Consider the following 17,918-nt stretch of genomic DNA (forward strand, 5'->3'; position numbering starts at 1 on the left):
GGGATGGGAGTGAGGGGGAGAGATCAACTATAAGACTTGTATGCATGCATATAAGTCTAACACAGTAGTCAGCAAACTCATTAGTCAACAGAGCCAAATATCAACAGTACTTCTTCAAAATAGACTTGCCCAGGCCGAAAACCGACTTCTGCGCATGGGCCACGAAGTTTCAATCGCACTGTATGCACGCTCTCACGGGGTATTTTGTGGAAGAGCCACACTCAAGGGGCCAAATTGCTGCATGTGGCTCACTAGCCACAGTTTGCCGACCACAGGCTAACCAGTGAACACAGACAATGGGAGTGAGGGCATGAGTGGGGAGGTGGGGGGCAATGGGGGATAAGGACACATATGTAATACCTTAATCAATAAAGAAATTTTTAAAAATTCAAACAAACTTTAACCAAATGTCTGTGAAGCATTTTCACGTGCCTCATCTCATTTGATCCTCACAGAAGTCCTGGAGTAGGTAGATAGGAGACTCGGTAGAATCTTATTTTCTTTTCATTAGCCAGAAAACAGAGATTTAGAAAGTTTAGAAACTTGACCCGACTGAAAAGAAGTAAGAAATGTGGAAATTGAAAATGACTCCAGATCTCTCTCTTCCTCTACCTTCCTTTCTGTAAAAAATCAAAAAAATAAAAAAAAAAAAAGTTTAGCTAAATGAGAAAGCAGGTCTAATTTAGCAAGTTTATTCTATATATATAAAAGGCTAAGTTGATTCGCACACGCACTATATATATATGTATATCGCTGGCACCAATCACACACATGTGTTTCCACATCAGTCATTGTCCATCGTGAATTTGGTTGACACTTCTATTATAGAGAAAGGGCAAATAGCAATATTAAAATATTTCTAATTAATTTCCTTTCAATGTGCACAAATTCGTGCACCAGGCTTCTAGTGATGATATAAAATAAGTAATTGCAATTATAGCAATAATGCAGACTTTAACACATATCACTAAAGATATTCCTGTTTTTCTTTAAATTCAACAAATGTTGGATTTTTATGCATGGGTGTGTAAACATTGATGTGCCATGTTTATAGCTAGTGCTCTTTATGGCTGGTGAGTAGAAATCAAAGTAAATCTGAAGCCTGGAAATTGCTAGAGTTACAGATGGTAAATAAAGTGCTGATAAATTTAATTTAGGTAATTTTTTCTTTACTTCTTACTATGGGAATTTGGGTACCCACTTTTCCTGCAATACCTTTGGAAAGTCTAGCTTCCATGCCACAATAAAAGTTAATCGTAATTTCTTGTTCCCCAAATATTTCTTGTTTATTTTGGACTCTGCAATTAAACACATACCTTTTTTGAAAAATAATGCAATTTGTTTTTTAGATCCACAGAAATATTGAGACGATCATACCGAGTTCATATCTGACCTGCACTCAGTTTCCCCTATTAACAACTATAGTCCAGAGTTTGTTCAGATTTCCTTAGTTTTACCTAATGTTGTTTCTTTTCTTTTCTTTTCTTTTCTTTCTTTCTCTCTCTCTCTCTCTTTCTTTTCTTTTCTCTTCGCTTCTCTTCTCTTCTCTTCTCTTCGTTTCTTTTCTTTTCTTTTCTTTCTTTCTCTCTCTCTCTCTCTTTCTTTTCTTTTCTCTTCTCTTCTCTTCTCTTCTCTTCTCTTCGTTTCTTTTCTTTTCTTTTCTTTCTTTCTCTCTCTCTCTTTTCTTTTCTCTTCTCTTCTCTTCTCTTCTTTTCTTTTCTTTTCTTTTTATTCCTGGATACCATATGACTTTTGTTGTCAGGTCTTCTTAGGTTCCTCTTGGCTGTGACAGTGTCTCAGATTTCCCTTGTTTTTGATGATCTTGACAGTTTTGAGAAGTACTGGACAGATATATTGTGGGAGGCCCCCCTATTGGAATTAATTTGATGGTTTTCTGATGAGTTAGACTGGGGTTACTGGTTTTGGGGAGGAAGACCACAAAGGTGAATGACATTTGCATCCCATCATATCAAGAGTGCACATCATCAACATGATTTTCCAGTGTTCAGGTTTACCTTGCTTCCTTGGTGTTAACATTAAACATTTATATTACATGATATTTGGAACACACAAAGACATTCACGTATATATACTTATTCATACCCTAGAGGTCTGGTGCACGAAATACATGCACTTGGCGGGGGGGAGGTCCCTCAGCCCAGCCTGCACCCTCTTGCAGTCTGGGAGCCCTCGGGGGATGTCCGACTGACGGCTTAGGCCCGCTTCCCCAGGGGTACGGGCCTAAGCCATCAGTCGGACATCCTTAGCAGCTGCAGAGGGGAGAGGCTCCTGCCACCACCACTGCGCTCGCCAGCTGTGAGCCTGGCTCAGGGCTTCTGGCTGAGTGGCGCTCCCACTGTGGGAGCGCACTGACCACCAGGGGGCAGCTCCTGCATTGAGCATCTGCCCCCTGGTGGTCAGTGCGCATCATAGCAACCGGTCATTCTGAATGGCCGTTCAGTTGATTTGCATATTAGCCTTTTATTATATAGGATATGTGTGAATGATAATAAAATGACCACCTGTAATGCCTTTTCACTCTCCAGCCTGGTTAAGGGTTAATGGCAGTTTTGGATACCCACAGGCATCAAGAAATGCTTTTTTAAAAGACCTATTTGAATGTGGATTTTTTCAACCTGTGTCATCAATACTTTTATAGATATCTAGACTTGTGAGATGAGTTTGCAATCCATAATTGCTTGACTATCTGATCTTTGTATCCACTAGAATTTTGTGTATCACACCATTTTATTTAATCACTTTTTAAATTTCCATATTTTTTTAAGGATGAAATGATCAATAGAGATGAGGCAGACAGGGAAAACAAATATGCAGTGGAATAACAGGTTCCACTAAATTCTCACCAAATTCTAATCTTTCCAAATGATGCCTATAAAATATGCAGAAATAAATGAATTTTAAGGACTATTCCTACTTAAATTCTTAATTAGCTAAAGATATGTAAGTTATGGAGCTATGAAAATGAGCATAGAAATTTTTTTTTAAGATATGGAAATGTTATTTTTCTAACCCTACAATCTTAAATAGATTTTTTTTTCCTCCTTTATTTGTTACTGTGCTGCTTTGACTTTGACAAGTATAAGCTGGTTTCAAAGAGGCTACACAGATAGCCTTTTTCTGTTTATTTTCTAAGGGGAAATTTTAATTAGCATCATCTGTTTTATGTTTTAATTTAATAAATGAGATTTGGGAGTAGATGCGCATTATGAAGCCTATGACACTGTAATTAATTAATCAAGAGTGACAAGTATATATCTATAGTTGGCTTGTATCTTATTCAGTTTGAGAATACTTATTGCTTTGTTCATGAGTGATGTGGCATATAAGTGGATCACATTTTAACTCAAACATAGTTGGCTTTAGAATTATTTGTTTTATGTGATTTAGGTCTTGTGATATTTGGACGCCAGTACAGCATTTGAAATCCAATATTGAAATGTCCTTAAAACCCACATGCAGGAAGCCAAGTAGCCACCATTCAGCCCCTTGTGTGTCCTTCCCAGCTTCACCCTTTAGAACCAGATCCAGGAAGTTGATGAAAAGAGTAGCTTAACAGAGGTGGTCTCTCACCACCATCCTCATAGATGAGAAACTGAGGGCCAGGCATGGTGGCAGTGGTAAATTCTTTGTACTACCGCCAAGGCTTCTGGCTAAACATGCAAATAGGAGTAAACAAAGAAACCAAATAGTGGTCATTGTTAATAAATGAGTTAAACTGAAAGAGTGATGATATCTCTATCATAGAGCCTCCTTTGCTTTGAATTCCTTATAATTTATGGAGTGTAACCATGTGTTAGGCATTGAGCTAAGTGTTTCATATTCAAAGATAAAATGAAAAATTCTTTACATCAAGAAACATCATGTGGTGAAATAAATGGTCAACTAAAAAGACTATTTAGAATTCAGTGTGCTAGAGGAATTCACAGCTGTGGAAACAGATTCATCTCACCCAAATTTGGCTGGAGGCTAGAAGTTAGGGTCGATTTCAAGAGTCACTGATATGTGGGTGGAACCACAAAGAGTAACTCGGGTCAGCTAAGCTGGGAAGGGAATGGGAAAGCTTTTCTGGCAAAGGATGAGCTGGTGCAATGGGATGAGGCTTAGGGAAAAAAAGGCTTGCTTGGGCAATCTTCACCAGTTGTGTGTGGCCTGGAGATTTGAGTGTTTTTTTAAGGAGAGGCTGGAAGGATAAAAGATTTTGTCTTTACCAGGTAAATGGTTCAGACTTGATCCTGAAGTTTGAAGTAGCTGTCAGAGGATTTTAGGCAGGAAGGGGATGGGGTCAGATTGATATTTTAAAATAAGTATTTTGACTGCTGTGTGAGAAACAGGGTAACACAGTATAAGACTTTAGAGCAGCGGTTCTCAACCTGTGGGTTGCAACCCCTTTGGGGGTCAAACGACCCTTTCACAGGGGTCGCCTAAGACCATCAGAAAACACATATATAATTACATATTGTTTTTGTGATTAATCACTATGCTATAATTATGTTCAATTTGTAACAATGAAAATACATCCTACATATCAGATATTTACATTACGATTCATAACAGTAGCAAAATTACAGTTATGGAGTAGCAACGAAAATAATTTTATGGTTGGGGGTCACCACAACATGAGGAACTGTATTAAAGGGTCACAGCATTAGGAAGGTTGAGAACCACTGCTTTAGAGAGATTGTTTATGGGATTGTTCCAGTAATTCAGGGCGGAGACATTATGCTGGCAGGGGCAGTTTGAGGGGAGAATATTAATTCAAGAAACATGAAGGAAGCAGAAGCAATAGGTGCTGGTGACACTTTGTTGTAAGGCATAAGGTGGATGCCAGGTTCAGAGACTGATTACCAGGTCCCACTTTTGGAACATAGCACAATTCTTCACCCAGACACCTTAAAGATGTTAGCTGTTTCCACTTTTCATTTCCCCTCATAGTATCACTTCTTCATAGTGTCAAGAAGCCCAAATGATTAGAATAAATATATTTAAATAGGCAATATGATTTCAAAGGCAAAACAACATTTAACAACTTGTGAGGTAACTCATTTCACAAATTTGCCTGATCTTACTGAAACATGGGGTTCAGGGTACAGACTTCTTGTGGGTTCTTGTCCCACAAAGATGAAGAATAAATTCGTGGACTAACAGATTTCTTTAATAAAAATGTAGTCTCTCTCTCTCTCTCTCTCTCTCTCTCTCTCTCTTTCTCTCTAATGGGCAAAATAAAATAAAAAATCCTGCCTCGTGTCCCTTTGTCTCCGGTTTATACATGCTGTAGTTCTTTGTTTGAACCTGACTCTTTTCTAATTGGACCTTTCATTAATTTAGGGCCCCCAAGCTCTCCTCATTGGTTCTTTTGTTAAATAGTATCAGTTTCAAAGGCCAAAGCCCATATGGAACCCCCTTTCTCTTTCCCCCCCTTACCATATAACATTTCTCTATCTGCTGTGAAAATCTGTTTTCCTCTTTCTGCCATTTGTTGTCATTTCTCTGTCCTCTGTGAACGTTTGTTTCCTTTTTCCCATACAGTAGGTCATCAGGTTACATGGGAGATCCATTCCGACAGGGCGATGTAACGCGATTTTCACCCTAAGTCGGAACCCACCTACATAAGCACCTACGTCACTCACATGGAGCACATACACAGCAGTAATGAAGTGAAACAATAAAAAAAATTTAAAGATAACAATTCCTGACGTTTACTTGTGGTAAATAAATAATAAAAAACATAAAGTACATATGGACATATGTTGAAATGACAGAACTTTTTTTATATATAAATAAATAGGAGATGGCAACGTAACCACGAAACAAGGTACATCGAGTCCCACATAACCCGAGGACTGTCTGTACTCTGTGGCTTTTCCTTATCTTCTGTGAATGTATGTCTTCCTCTCCCCTTATCCTGTGGCACCTTTTTTAGTCTCTGACTGTATGCCTTCTGGTGGCTCCAAACCCTCACCTATGCATTCCTCCCACATGGACCCTCTTTATTTCTAAAATTCCCTAAACCTGCTTATTTTATCCCTAAAACTCTTTTTATTACTTTACAAAAAAGCCAGTTTCCTTCCCCCACATTAGTACTCATAGTTTATAAGTCTGTCAGAGGACACCCAGGAGCAAGATGAAGAAAAGGCTTGCATTATCAATGAAATAGTCAAATTTCAGTGAAGACCCAAAGTTGGTCAGATATTGGATTAAAAGAAAACTAGTGGCCCAGTGCATGACATTCGTGCACTGGGGAGGGGTCTCTCAGCCCAGCCTGCTCCCTCTCCCAGTTGGACATCTCCCAAGGGGTTCTTAGCGCTGCTGTGGAGGATACCCCCTCTGCTGCTGCACTCGCCAGTCATGAGCCTGGCTTCTGGCTGAGCCGCACTCCCCCTGTGGGAGTGCACTGACCACCAGGGGGCAGCTCCTGCATTGAGCGTCTGCCCCCTGGTGGTCAGTGCATGTCATAGCGACCAGTCATTCCACTGTTCAGACAATTTGCATATTGGGATTTTATTATATAGGACTAGAGGCCTGGTGCACGAAATTCGTGCAGGGGGATGTGTCCCTCAGCCCAGCCTGCACCCTCTCCAATCTGGACCCCTCGAGGGATGTCCGACTGCCTCGGATGTTTAGGCCTGATCCCAGCGGGATCAGACATCCCTCTCACAATCCAGGACTGATGGCTCCTTGTCTGGGCTGGATCCCTAGGGCGGTGCTAGTCTAGCAATTGCCTTCGCTATCCAGCAGATGGCGCTGCCGCGCAGGATTTGGGCGGAGCGGGTCCCTGGGGATCTGCAGGGAGGGAGTAGTTATGCTGCGACTCCCTCCCGATTGTGTCCCCTGCTGGCTGGTTGCCCCCAACTCCTCTCTCCTATAGGCCTGATCCCTCCCCACTTTGTCCCCTTCAGGCCTGGTCCCCCCCAACTGTCCTTTCCTGTAGGCCTGGTCCCCCTTAACTGCCCTCCCCTGCTGGCCTGATTGCACACAACTGCCCTCCCCTGCTGGCCATCTTTGACCACATTGGGGTGGCCATCTTGTGTGTTGGAGTGATGGTCAATTTGCATATTACCTCTTTATTAGATAGAATAATCTTTTGTTTCATACTGTTAGCATTTGAAATTACATTAGTTTTTTTCTAGTGACCTTCATTAGATAATTTTTGTCTTTAATGAAAGGTGCTTGCAAAAGCATTTTTCCTTTATTTGGGGAAAACCAAGTCCCTGCCTGTGACTATGGTCTGAGCTTCATAGAATTCCAAGGCCAGAGAGTAGCCGACCTTAAACAGTAGCTCCTTGAACTCATAAGAACAGAATAGAATGGTCTTTAACAGGAGCTGAGGGATGGAGGAGATGAGGAGACAGTGGCCAAACAGTACAAAATTCCAGTTACAAAGTGAATAAGTTCTGAGAATTGTACAGCATGGTGATTATAGTTAACAATATTGTATTGTATAATTGAAAGTTGCTAAGAGAGTAGACCTTAAATGTTTTTATACTGCCCCCCCGCCTGCCGAATCAAATGGTAACTATGAATTGATAGATGTGGTAACTGTTCTCTTCATAATTTGATAATATCTATATTATAAAAGCCTAAGCAACCTTTACGACATGAACAGACAGTCAACCAGTTGCTATGACATGCCCTGACCACCAGGGGGCAGACACTCAATGCAAGAGCTGCCCCCTGGTGGTCAGTGTGCTCTCACAGCCAACCTCCCGCGGCCAACCAACATCCTCTGGTCCCTCCCCCAGCTGGCCAACCTCCTGAGGACTTTCCCCCTGGCCGGCCCCAGCTGCAGTCCCTCCCCTGCATCTGGCCTCCCCAATCGCCCCGCCCCCTGCCGTCTAACCTCCCACAACCCCTCCCTCCCTGGCCGGCCTGGTCCTGCCCCCGATGGGCCCTGATCACTAGCCAGGCCGAGGGGCCCTACCCATTCACCAATTTGTGCACTGGGCCACTACTATCTATATATATAAAACCCTAATATGCAAATAGACCAAACGGTGGAACAACCGATTGCTATGACGTGCTCTGACCACCAGGGGGCACGCACGGAACATGGCTGGTGTGGGCCTCAGCCGGATGGTGGAGCAGGTGAGTGGGGGCACCAGACCAAGGTGGGGCGCTGGTTGCTGTAATCGGGGTGAGCCTCTGGTGGTTACTGAAAATTCTTTGCTCCCGTGCTCCATAGTCCTGCCCTGCGCTCACACCTGCTGCAGGTGCTGGCCCCGCTCGTCCTTCAGGGCTTCTCCACCTCGCCCTGCTCCTGAGGGGCAATCAGGGCCAGCAGCTGCCTCTCACACCCACTGCTGGCGCCGGAGCCACCACTCTCACTACCGGTGCCGGCTCTGCTCACACCCGCAGCTGGCATTTGCACCTGCTGATGGTGCCAGCCCCAATTGCTCCGTACCATCAATGGGTGCAAGTGGGGCCTGCGCTGTCAGTGCATGGGAGCAGTGGTGGCGGGAGTGGGGCTGCAGGCAGATGGGACCAGGGGCTGCAGTGGGAGGGGCCAGATGGGGGATGGAGGATGGGCCGAGACCTGCCCCTGTGCCCACTGCAGCCTTGAGGCCCACAGTTCCTTTCAAGGTGCATGAATTCATGCACTGGGCCTCTAGTGTGTGTGTGTGTGTGTGTGTGTGTATAATTGAGTTGTGTCTCTTAAACTTATACAATATTATGTGTCAGTTTTATGTCTATGAAGCTGGGGAAAACATTTAAATAAATGAATATATATTTTTAAAGTAACTCTTTACTAAATTTAGCATGTGACATCTTTCCAAAATATTGTTTTACCCTTTCTTTTCAGGATGAGCAGAAGCTCCAGGACAGTTTAAGGCAAGGGGCCACAATAATTGCCACACTCATCAAAGAGAGAAATTCTGCATTCATTGGTCAGCTACTGGTAGCATGAAGGACACAGAGAAAATTGCCTACTGAGTTTAAAGAAATGTTTAAGTTCCTCTGTCCTGCTTCCCCTCCCTGTTGTGTGTGATAGCATATTTAAGTTGTCTTTTATGTCTCATAATTTGTAGGATATGATGCTTGGGTTATAAAAGTGGATTAATGTTTTATATTTGTGAAATAAAAATTTACTTTCATGCATGTCATATTTAAATTGCCCAAACAGGTAAGGTAAGGATAGGTAAGTGGAAAATAATGGCCTTCATATAATCCTTTTTAAAAAGTATGAAAGATCAATAGAAACAATCATGTGTGAGCTAATCCTCCAAGGAATGAGAACTTAGAAATCTTAAACTATTCTCTCTGTGTTAATTAGTAAATCACACTGTAATGAAACTCATAGATAAGGTTCAGAATTATATTTCTTTAAAATTGTCCTCTCATCATTAGATATTGGCTTGTGTTCTAATTTTCCATGCCTTAAAAAACAAAACAAAACATAAAAACAGAAAACAATGAGATTGTAAGGATTCTTTAAATATATTCACTATTGGCCCTCAACATTACTCACGATTCCTAAATAAGATGTAATATACTCCTTAGATTACATAATTTTTACTCATTTTAAAAGGTCTCTTATCTTTCTGAATGCATTTAAGAGAAGACTGGAAAGCTTCATAAAAGTGAAGTTATTTTAGTGAAGCCCAAGTTAGTCTTCAAAAAGACAGGGAGCCATTGCAAGAATTTAATTATTCTTTTGATACAGATACTATTTTTTAAGTCAAGTTTCTATTCTTCCAAATTTCCACTGGTATGTACACCTTAAATATTGATGATTTCCCCTATATTAATTACATTGTATAATTATGTGTATGCAGTCATTAGAGATGCCTTTTACTCCATATTTACACTGACTTTCTTACTTTTACTTTTTAAATATATTTTTTATTGATTTTAGAGAGGAGGGGAGAAGGAGAGAGAAATAGAAACATCAATGATGAGACAGAAGCATGATCAGCTGCCTCCTGCATACCCCCTACTGAGGACGGAGACTGCAATCCAGGCATGTGCCCTGACCGGGAATAGAACTGTGAGCTCCTGGTCGATGCTCAACCTTTGGGCCACAAGGCTGGGACTGGCTATATTAACTTTCTAAGAACACAATAGATCAGATTATTCAAGGGCTTAGGCTGTACATGGAAACTATCAAAGTTGCATGAGATGTTTTCTATAACATATCTACCTAGTGGGATTTCTTCTTAACATGTTGGATGAGTTTTCCTATATTTCTCAAGTATCTCTCTTGGTAGGAGAGTGTATGTGTTACATTTAAGTGATAGTCGGTAGAAAACAATGGACATGGAGTAAATATTACAGTTCATCCCCCTACATAAAAGGCATTGTTTCAATGTAGTTTGGATCTGAGTTCCTGGGCTTGCTACTTTCTCTCTCAGGATGTTAAGAAATATAAAATAAATCACTTAATTCAAATCTTGAGGGTGACCATCTATGGGAAATGTGTGAATTTTGGTTAGGATGTCTATGTTAAGGTGGTGAGCTAGTTGTGTTGTGGAAGGCTCACCCCTTCTGAAGCCTGTCGAAGTCTTCAAGTGACAATGTTTTTAAGAATTTGAAATTGCTTATACAGGCCAATGGGGAAATGTTACCACGATTCAAAAGAAAGGGTGAGCGTTTTAAAGGTTAGCCTGCTAATGGAATGTTCTACCAGACAGGACTTTACCTGGGAGTAAGCTGTGTGACTTTACCCTAAGGTAATAGGAAGCAGTTAGTATAATGAGGTTTTGAAGCAGGGGGTCCCGCGGGGGTGAGGCCGACGGAGTCCTATCGAAGCATGCCCGACTCCGGAGACAGGTTCAAGACGCAGTCTGAAGTTTATTGTTTAAGTGCAGGGACATATATATAACATTCCAGACCAATCAGAAGTTTACAACATCTTTAGGGCAACCAATGGTAGGAAAGTTAGGGTACTATGTAGGGGCTCTAGGGGGCTTACTCAGGCGGGGCGCTGCCACTTCCCCGGTGTGTGCCGAGGAAGCTTGTATAGGCGGAGTGCGCTCACGCCATTGCATCCGCCACTGCACTGAGATAAATCTCCTGAGCTCTTCCCACAAGGTTTAGTTAATAAAATATGAAATTGTGTCTAAACTAATCACTACCATCATCATCATCAAATTTTATTTTTCTTTATAGTTTACAAGTGAGTCACAACATTGAAAAACACTTAAAGAAATCCCCCCACATCTTTCACTGCTGAGATGGGAAGTTACGCTCAGCGGTCTCAACTACCTTGGCCAGAGCCACATGGCTACCCAATAATGAAAGGCAGGGCTTAGACTCAGGACCACGGAGACGTTTTAAGCGCAGCTCCCTGTATAACCACGATTGCCGCAGAGGGCACCTGGCAGAGAGGCTGTGGGGAACAAGCCAGAGGCTCCACGGGAGCCCTGGAAGAATGGACAAGGAGGGTCCGTCTGCCCAGTTACCAGAGGAAAGTCCTGAAGCGCTTGGCTTTCCAGCCATCTTTCCAACATACATACAACCTTGAAGCCAAGGATGAAGGGAGTGGAGAGAATGAATGACCAGGAGAGAAAGGTTAATGAGTTGTTTCCATTGTTTAGGAGACCCAGAGGCCACTTCACAGTTACATTTTCATCCCAGCTTCTGTAAACCTAATTACTTTCATGAGAACTGTGTTTTCACTTTATTTTCCAAAATCCCTTAAAACTGAGAATAGTTATGCCTCAAGGTTGCCGAAATTGCTTTCTAGCTGTGGACAATTTTGTAAAAAGACTCTCTCCCCACCCACCTAAATGTATGCTAATTAATAAATACAATTTAAAGAAAGCCTTTTAAGGAATTTAACAGTGTCACCACTGTTTAGATTAATGACATATTGGTAAGAGGTAGTAGTTGTGTGTGTGTGTGTGTGTGTGTGTGTGTGTGTGTGTTTTATTAAAGTGCTCAATTTGAGAGATAACTTGTTGCATATATACTCATTTACAGATAAAATCCAGACCTGCATATTTTATCCAGACCCATATTCTATCCATTCTTTCTGTGCTCACTTTAAGCATTTTGCATTTGTTTGCAGGAAACCTTTCTTTTCTCATGCTAGTTTATTAAAAGCAAATTTTACTTTATATATATTAACACAATGCTTATGTTATAAAAATCAAGTTGCAGTAGAATATTTTTATACTGAATCTGCAAAGTTTACTTCCTTTTAATGTTTAAACTAATTATGTCAAGGAAGCATCAAAATGTTTATATTAAAATGTAAAGAAAGTCATTTGGAAGAAGGATAATTGGAGATATTTTAAAAGATTAATTAAAAATAAACAGAATAAATGAAAAATACATATCCTTTTAGTATTTATTAGAATGGTTTAAAATAAGTGGACTAGAAGTGGTCGTGTTGGCGGTTTTGATATTGTAACATTTATATATGTTCTTACACATTTTTAGTTTTTAGTTTCAAAATTGAGAAAACTATGGGTATTTTTAAAATGAAAAGTACCAAACTACTATTAAAGATTTTCAATATATTCTCTTTACCAAACAACATAGGTAATTAATAAATAACTAAATAAACCACTGATATTTTAAAATCAAATGGCAATTTTCATTGATATTTATTGTATATATGCACATTTTCATACTAACTTAGTCACAATTTAATAACAATGTAACATTTATTCTGAAAATATAACAATGTGATGTTTTCTTTGGTATAAAGATAGAATTTGGTATCCAGATCTATTAGCCTATAAGGTACATTAAATATTTGTAAAACCAGAAGTCTCAACTAGATTTTTTTTCTCCCCTTATATTTAGCAGCTTTCTTGCAATATAGTGGCTGCTAAGGATTTATAACCTGTACTCAGACACAATGTAAAATAATATTGTGATCACTTAATAATATTGACATGAGTCTGCTGGGGTGAATTATTGTTCAGAAATATTCCTTCTCTCCACTTAGCTTTCATGGGAGGGATATATTTCTGTCTCTTGACTTTGGGGCTCATCATGTGACCTGCTTTCACCAATAGAGTGAGTCAAAATGGCAGTGCACCCTTGATAGATCTGGATATCAAATCTAGACTAGAGGTGAGAGACTATTATATTGCTGCTTGTTCTCTCCCACTTTTGCCACAACCAGGAGATGAACTGACAAATGGATAAACAAGCCCAGCTGTTTAGTTGACTTCCAACAGGTGAGTTCTATAAATGCTCATTGGTTTTTAATAATAACAAGTTTCCCCCTGGTCAGTTTGGCTTAGTGCATAGGACGGCGGCCAGCGGACTGAGGGTCCCAGATTCAATTCCGGTCAAGGGCACATGCCCGGGTTGCAGGCTTGATTCCCAGTAAGGGGCATGCAGGAGGCAGCCAATCAGATTCTCTCTCATCATTGATGTTTATATCTCTCTGTCTCCTTTCTCTCTGAAATCAATAAAAATATATTAAAAATAATAATGAGTTTTGAATCTTTTGTATTGTATACTAGTTGGGAACCAAGTGTGGCAGTGTTTGGTATATTTGCCCTCACAAGTCTAGGATGTAAAGCAAAATGCTTCTAAGGAGAAATGTTGGTCAGGGCAATGATCCTAAAGTGCTAGAAGGTTCTTTTTTCCCCTTTAATAGCAAGAAAAAGAAAATGGTTTCTATACTCTCTGTGTTTCTCTTCCTTTCCTTGCCCATCACCACCCTCAACACACAAACATTTTGGAACATCCTTGGACCTGCATGTGCCAAGAAAACCTTCAAAGACCACATACAAGTATCAATGCCATCTCTGTGAGCTCTATGGTTGTGGGGAGTTCCTCAGGCAATGTATGATCAGACACTGGGATAATGAAAGTATAAGAGGAAAAAGATGAATTGCAGTTGCATATAGCCATTTATGCCTCAGCAACACAGAAAGACATGCAAAGAGAAGTTCAACTCCATCACCATCTTTATGATAGAAAGGAAGGTCTAGGGCATTGGTTCTCAACCTTCCTAATGCCACGACCCTTTAATACAGTTCCTCATGTTGTGGTGACCCCCAACCATAAAATTATTTTCGTTGCTACTTCATAACTGTAATTTTGCTACTGTTATGAATCGTAATGTAAATATCTGATATGCAGGATGTATTTAGGCGACTCCTGTGAAAGGGTCGTTCGACCCCTAAAGGGGTCGCGACCCACAGATTGAGAACCGCTGGTCTAGAGGATGTTCAGGCATGAAGTGTGAAGTCTTCCCTTGCCTTGAGACTTCCCTCAGCACATATGTTCACAATGCTTACTCAGTGGGAAAACTTTGGGGTGGTGAATGGTACTCGGTATGAGTTCGACCTGACTGGAGCCAGATTGTTTTTCTGTTCCCATCTGAAATATTGGAATCTTTGATTTTTAAAATTGTCTTCACAGCTGAAATGCATTATGCAAATGTATTCTCTACTTAGTGAGGATGCTACCAAATAATCTGAATGGTTGTTAAAACATCTGGGGCTGTTTAGCAGCATGGATTAAACCCTGGCTTGTCTAGTGCAAAAATTTTTTTTCTTCCAGTTTAACCTTAATTAATCCTAGCATGGTCTCTGTGAGGTAGGTCTTTATGAACCTTGTGACACGATGATTGAAAAATGGCAGATGCAGAGAGTAAGGCTCATGATCACCCAGACCAGAATTTCTGCCTTTATTTTGGACAGTTTTTCAGAGAATTAGATTACAATGAGGAGGGACTGTTCTTTACTTAAGTTCCTTTTTTTTTTTTTATCTGATTTAAAACTACATCCAGAATTTTACCTGGATGCATTCCATCATTTTCCATTTTGCAAAATTGCAGTGAAGCCCAGAGGCAAAAGCTTAACAAGGCAATCCTACTGATCCTTTTGACCCAAGTGGAGACATGATTTGAGATTCCACATGGAGGCCAATTTTTTAAGAATTTCCCCTAGTCTGTAGACTGTAATAATTGGGTTATTTGGATAAGGTTTGGCAAAGCATCTAGTAGATTAACTGAATGAGGTTTCTGGAACATTGCCATTTTGGAGCTCTCCATTTTGTCTTTGTTCTACCTCATTACAAAATGGACTAGTGAAATTGGTTGGTTTGTAGGTATGTCAGGTTTCTCTTTTTCTTATTTCCCATTCTTTACATCTGGGCCCTTAATTTGGTTGAAAGCAAGCTCTTCAGTCTAAGTGGATAACAAAACATCCCTTTGAGGAGGAGGAAATAGATGATAAAATCTGTATGTTACTAATTTTTTTTTTCAATAGTTTGGAGGAATTTCTTTCTCATCCTGTGTGTGTTTTTAAGACCCTGTTAAGTTCATAGTTCCTTTTTGCTTTCCTTGTTTGAATAGAAAATAATTCTCTTTAATCTCCCCCTGAGTTTTTAAACTATTATTGAACTGCCCAGTTCAGGAATTCAGTTGCCTGTTTTACTGAATGGAGGTATGTATGACCTGATAGTAAAAGAATGCTATTCAAAGACATTTCCGCCTGTTTGTGTCTTGGATCAGTTACTGTTCACATGAGTCTGGAAAGAAGCCAAAATCTGTAAACAAATTAGGAGTTTTGAGAATCCCAGTGGGAATATCCACAAATTCCACTATAAATCAGGAGCTTCAGATAAGTGCAAGATGCTTTAATAAGATAGCAAGGAGAAGGAACTATAGACCAAATATTCTTGGCTCTGGGTTGGGAATCTTAATGGATATTAAAAGATTTGGGTTAATTATGGGGTTATACATAAAACTACTTTTTCCCAAACCTCTGTATCAGTGGTTCTCAACCTTGGCTGCACATTAGAATCACCTGGGTATCTTTTTAAAATCCTGATTTCTGGGCCTCATCCTCCGGAAATTCTGTTTCTTTGTTACTAATGTTGTGGCGCCACCCCATAACAAAGAAACAGAATTTCCGGAGGATGAGGCCCAGAAATCAGGATTTTAAAAAGATTCCCAGGTGATTCTAATGTGCAACCAAGGTTGAGAACCACTACTCTATATGTTGCCTAAATGGAATTTTTATTTTACTAACTTTTAATTTATGCTTAATATCAAACAGCCCTTAAACTCTGAAAACACTTTTATATCCTTTTAGTAACACACACACACACACACACACACACATACACACACATACACACACACACACAGTGGCCAGATTATTATGATCACCTGACATTTGTAGGCAAATTAGCTATAATTTCGCGCTGAAGTTGCTAGAGGGCCAGACCATTATAAATAGGGAAGCAGGTTGTTTACCACGACAGTAGAAGTGATTTTTCTGAAGATATAGGCCACCTTTGCCTTCAATACTGAGGCGATTCTTCTTGGCATTGACTCCACAAGATGTCTTTGAATAGCATTCTTTTACTATCAGGTCATACATACCTCCATTCAGTAAAACAGGCAACTGAATTCTTGAACTGGGCAGTTCAATAATACAGTTTAAAAACTCAGGGGGAGATTAAAGAGGATTATTTTCTATTCAATTATTTTCTACCCATATCTTCAGAAATAAAACCACTTCGACTGTCGTGGTAAACAACCTGCTTTCCTATTTATAATGGTCTGGCCCTCTAGCAACTTCAGCGTAAAATTATAGCTAATTTGCCTACAAATGTCAGGTAGTCATAATAATCTGGCCACTCAGTATAAATATATACATACATATATAATTTATCATTAATGACAAATTAGTGACTCTCTTTGCATATTTATATAAATCTTGAACAAGATGGGGGACATTTTGATACATTGAGGTATCTATAGCTTTTTTTATAGGAATCTCTTCTTGCAACTATTTCAGCACATGAGTTGAAAATTGGGGTCTTTTTATTGTCTTTGACCCAAAGTTAAAATTTAAATGTAAAACTTCCTCTCGAGAAAGATAACCCATAAGTTTAATTTCACCATTATGATATCTTTATTAATTCCTCTTGATTGTGTGTGTGTGCATGTGTGTGTGCATGCATGTGTGTAGAAAGAAAGAAAATGTAGAGAAAGAAAAAACATATTTTTCATGTCAACATTTTCTTGAAAGTTGTTCTAAAACAATTGCATTGTAAGCTTGTGTTTTATATACAACTACAAGAACTTATAGAGATTATGTATCACTGATTTACCAAAGTATATTTTAAAATAAGGGAAATGAAGAAAATATATTGTACATATTTATATGTAATAAATACATATTCATACATAATAATTATACATAATAATCTTCATTGGCAATGCAGACCACACACCTGCTCTGCACGGGGACTCATTTTCTTGCTCTCTCCCAGAATATGTCCCCTGTCCTCTGTTGGTTCAATCCCCATTCTTCCTATAATATCCATTCCTGTTTCTGCTGGACTGGGATACCTTCCCTGACCTCTCTTTATTTTGATAGGAGGTAGAAGGTATAAATTCACACCTTGAGACCTAGCTTACATGCTAATTTCTCTATCATCTTTTCTCTTCAGTTGAAGGACAAACACAGAATCTCAGTTTACACCTGGCTGCTCTTTAAGGCCTAGAAACACTCTGAACTCACAGTGAGCGATTTTGTAGACACCTGAAACATTGATTAGGTGGCGATGAATCATGATTCATATGAAAGGTTTGTCTCCTTGTGAAGAGGGCAGAAGTTACTTTTCTTATCACTTGAATCATCAGGCCCTGCATTAGAGGCTTAGGCGTTGCATTTCATTTTATCTAATGCGTAACATAACTTGTACAATCTCTTCATAATGTATGCTACCTCTTTTGATAATCTTACTTCACAGGCCCTCTTCTAGCAAGTGCCTAAATGCATAGGAATTTAACAATATCCTCACACAAGGAAATGGAAAAGAACAGGAAGGAAGGCAGTTGTCAAATCATTTGGGGTGGCCACCTAGCACTGGTCCGTTGAGTACTCTCTCGTAAGGATGCTTACAGTTCTTTATAACCAGCCGCCTTTAAAATACTCACGCTCCTTTGCTGTTTACCTTTTACTTCAATCTTT

The 17,918-nt window shown here is 39.9% G+C and overlaps 1 protein-coding gene across 1 annotated transcript in view; it reads left to right on the top strand.

The window, feature by feature from the left end:
- ISPD (isoprenoid synthase domain containing) overlaps nucleotides 1–9,110 on the top strand; it is a 144,976-nt gene extending 135,866 nt beyond the window's left edge. The window contains exon 10 of the mRNA XM_006779100.2: nucleotides 8,819–9,110. Within this exon, the coding sequence (XP_006779163.1) occupies nucleotides 8,819–8,923 (105 nt within the window). The 3' untranslated portion in view covers nucleotides 8,924–9,110. The remainder of the gene's footprint in view (nucleotides 1–8,818) is intronic.
- Nucleotides 9,111–17,918: the final 8,808 nt, after the last annotated feature.

The sequence above is a fragment of the Myotis davidii genome, unplaced genomic scaffold (genome assembly GCF_000327345.1).
Source record: "Myotis davidii unplaced genomic scaffold, ASM32734v1 scaffold168, whole genome shotgun sequence".
NCBI lineage: Eukaryota > Metazoa > Chordata > Mammalia > Chiroptera > Vespertilionidae > Myotis > Myotis davidii.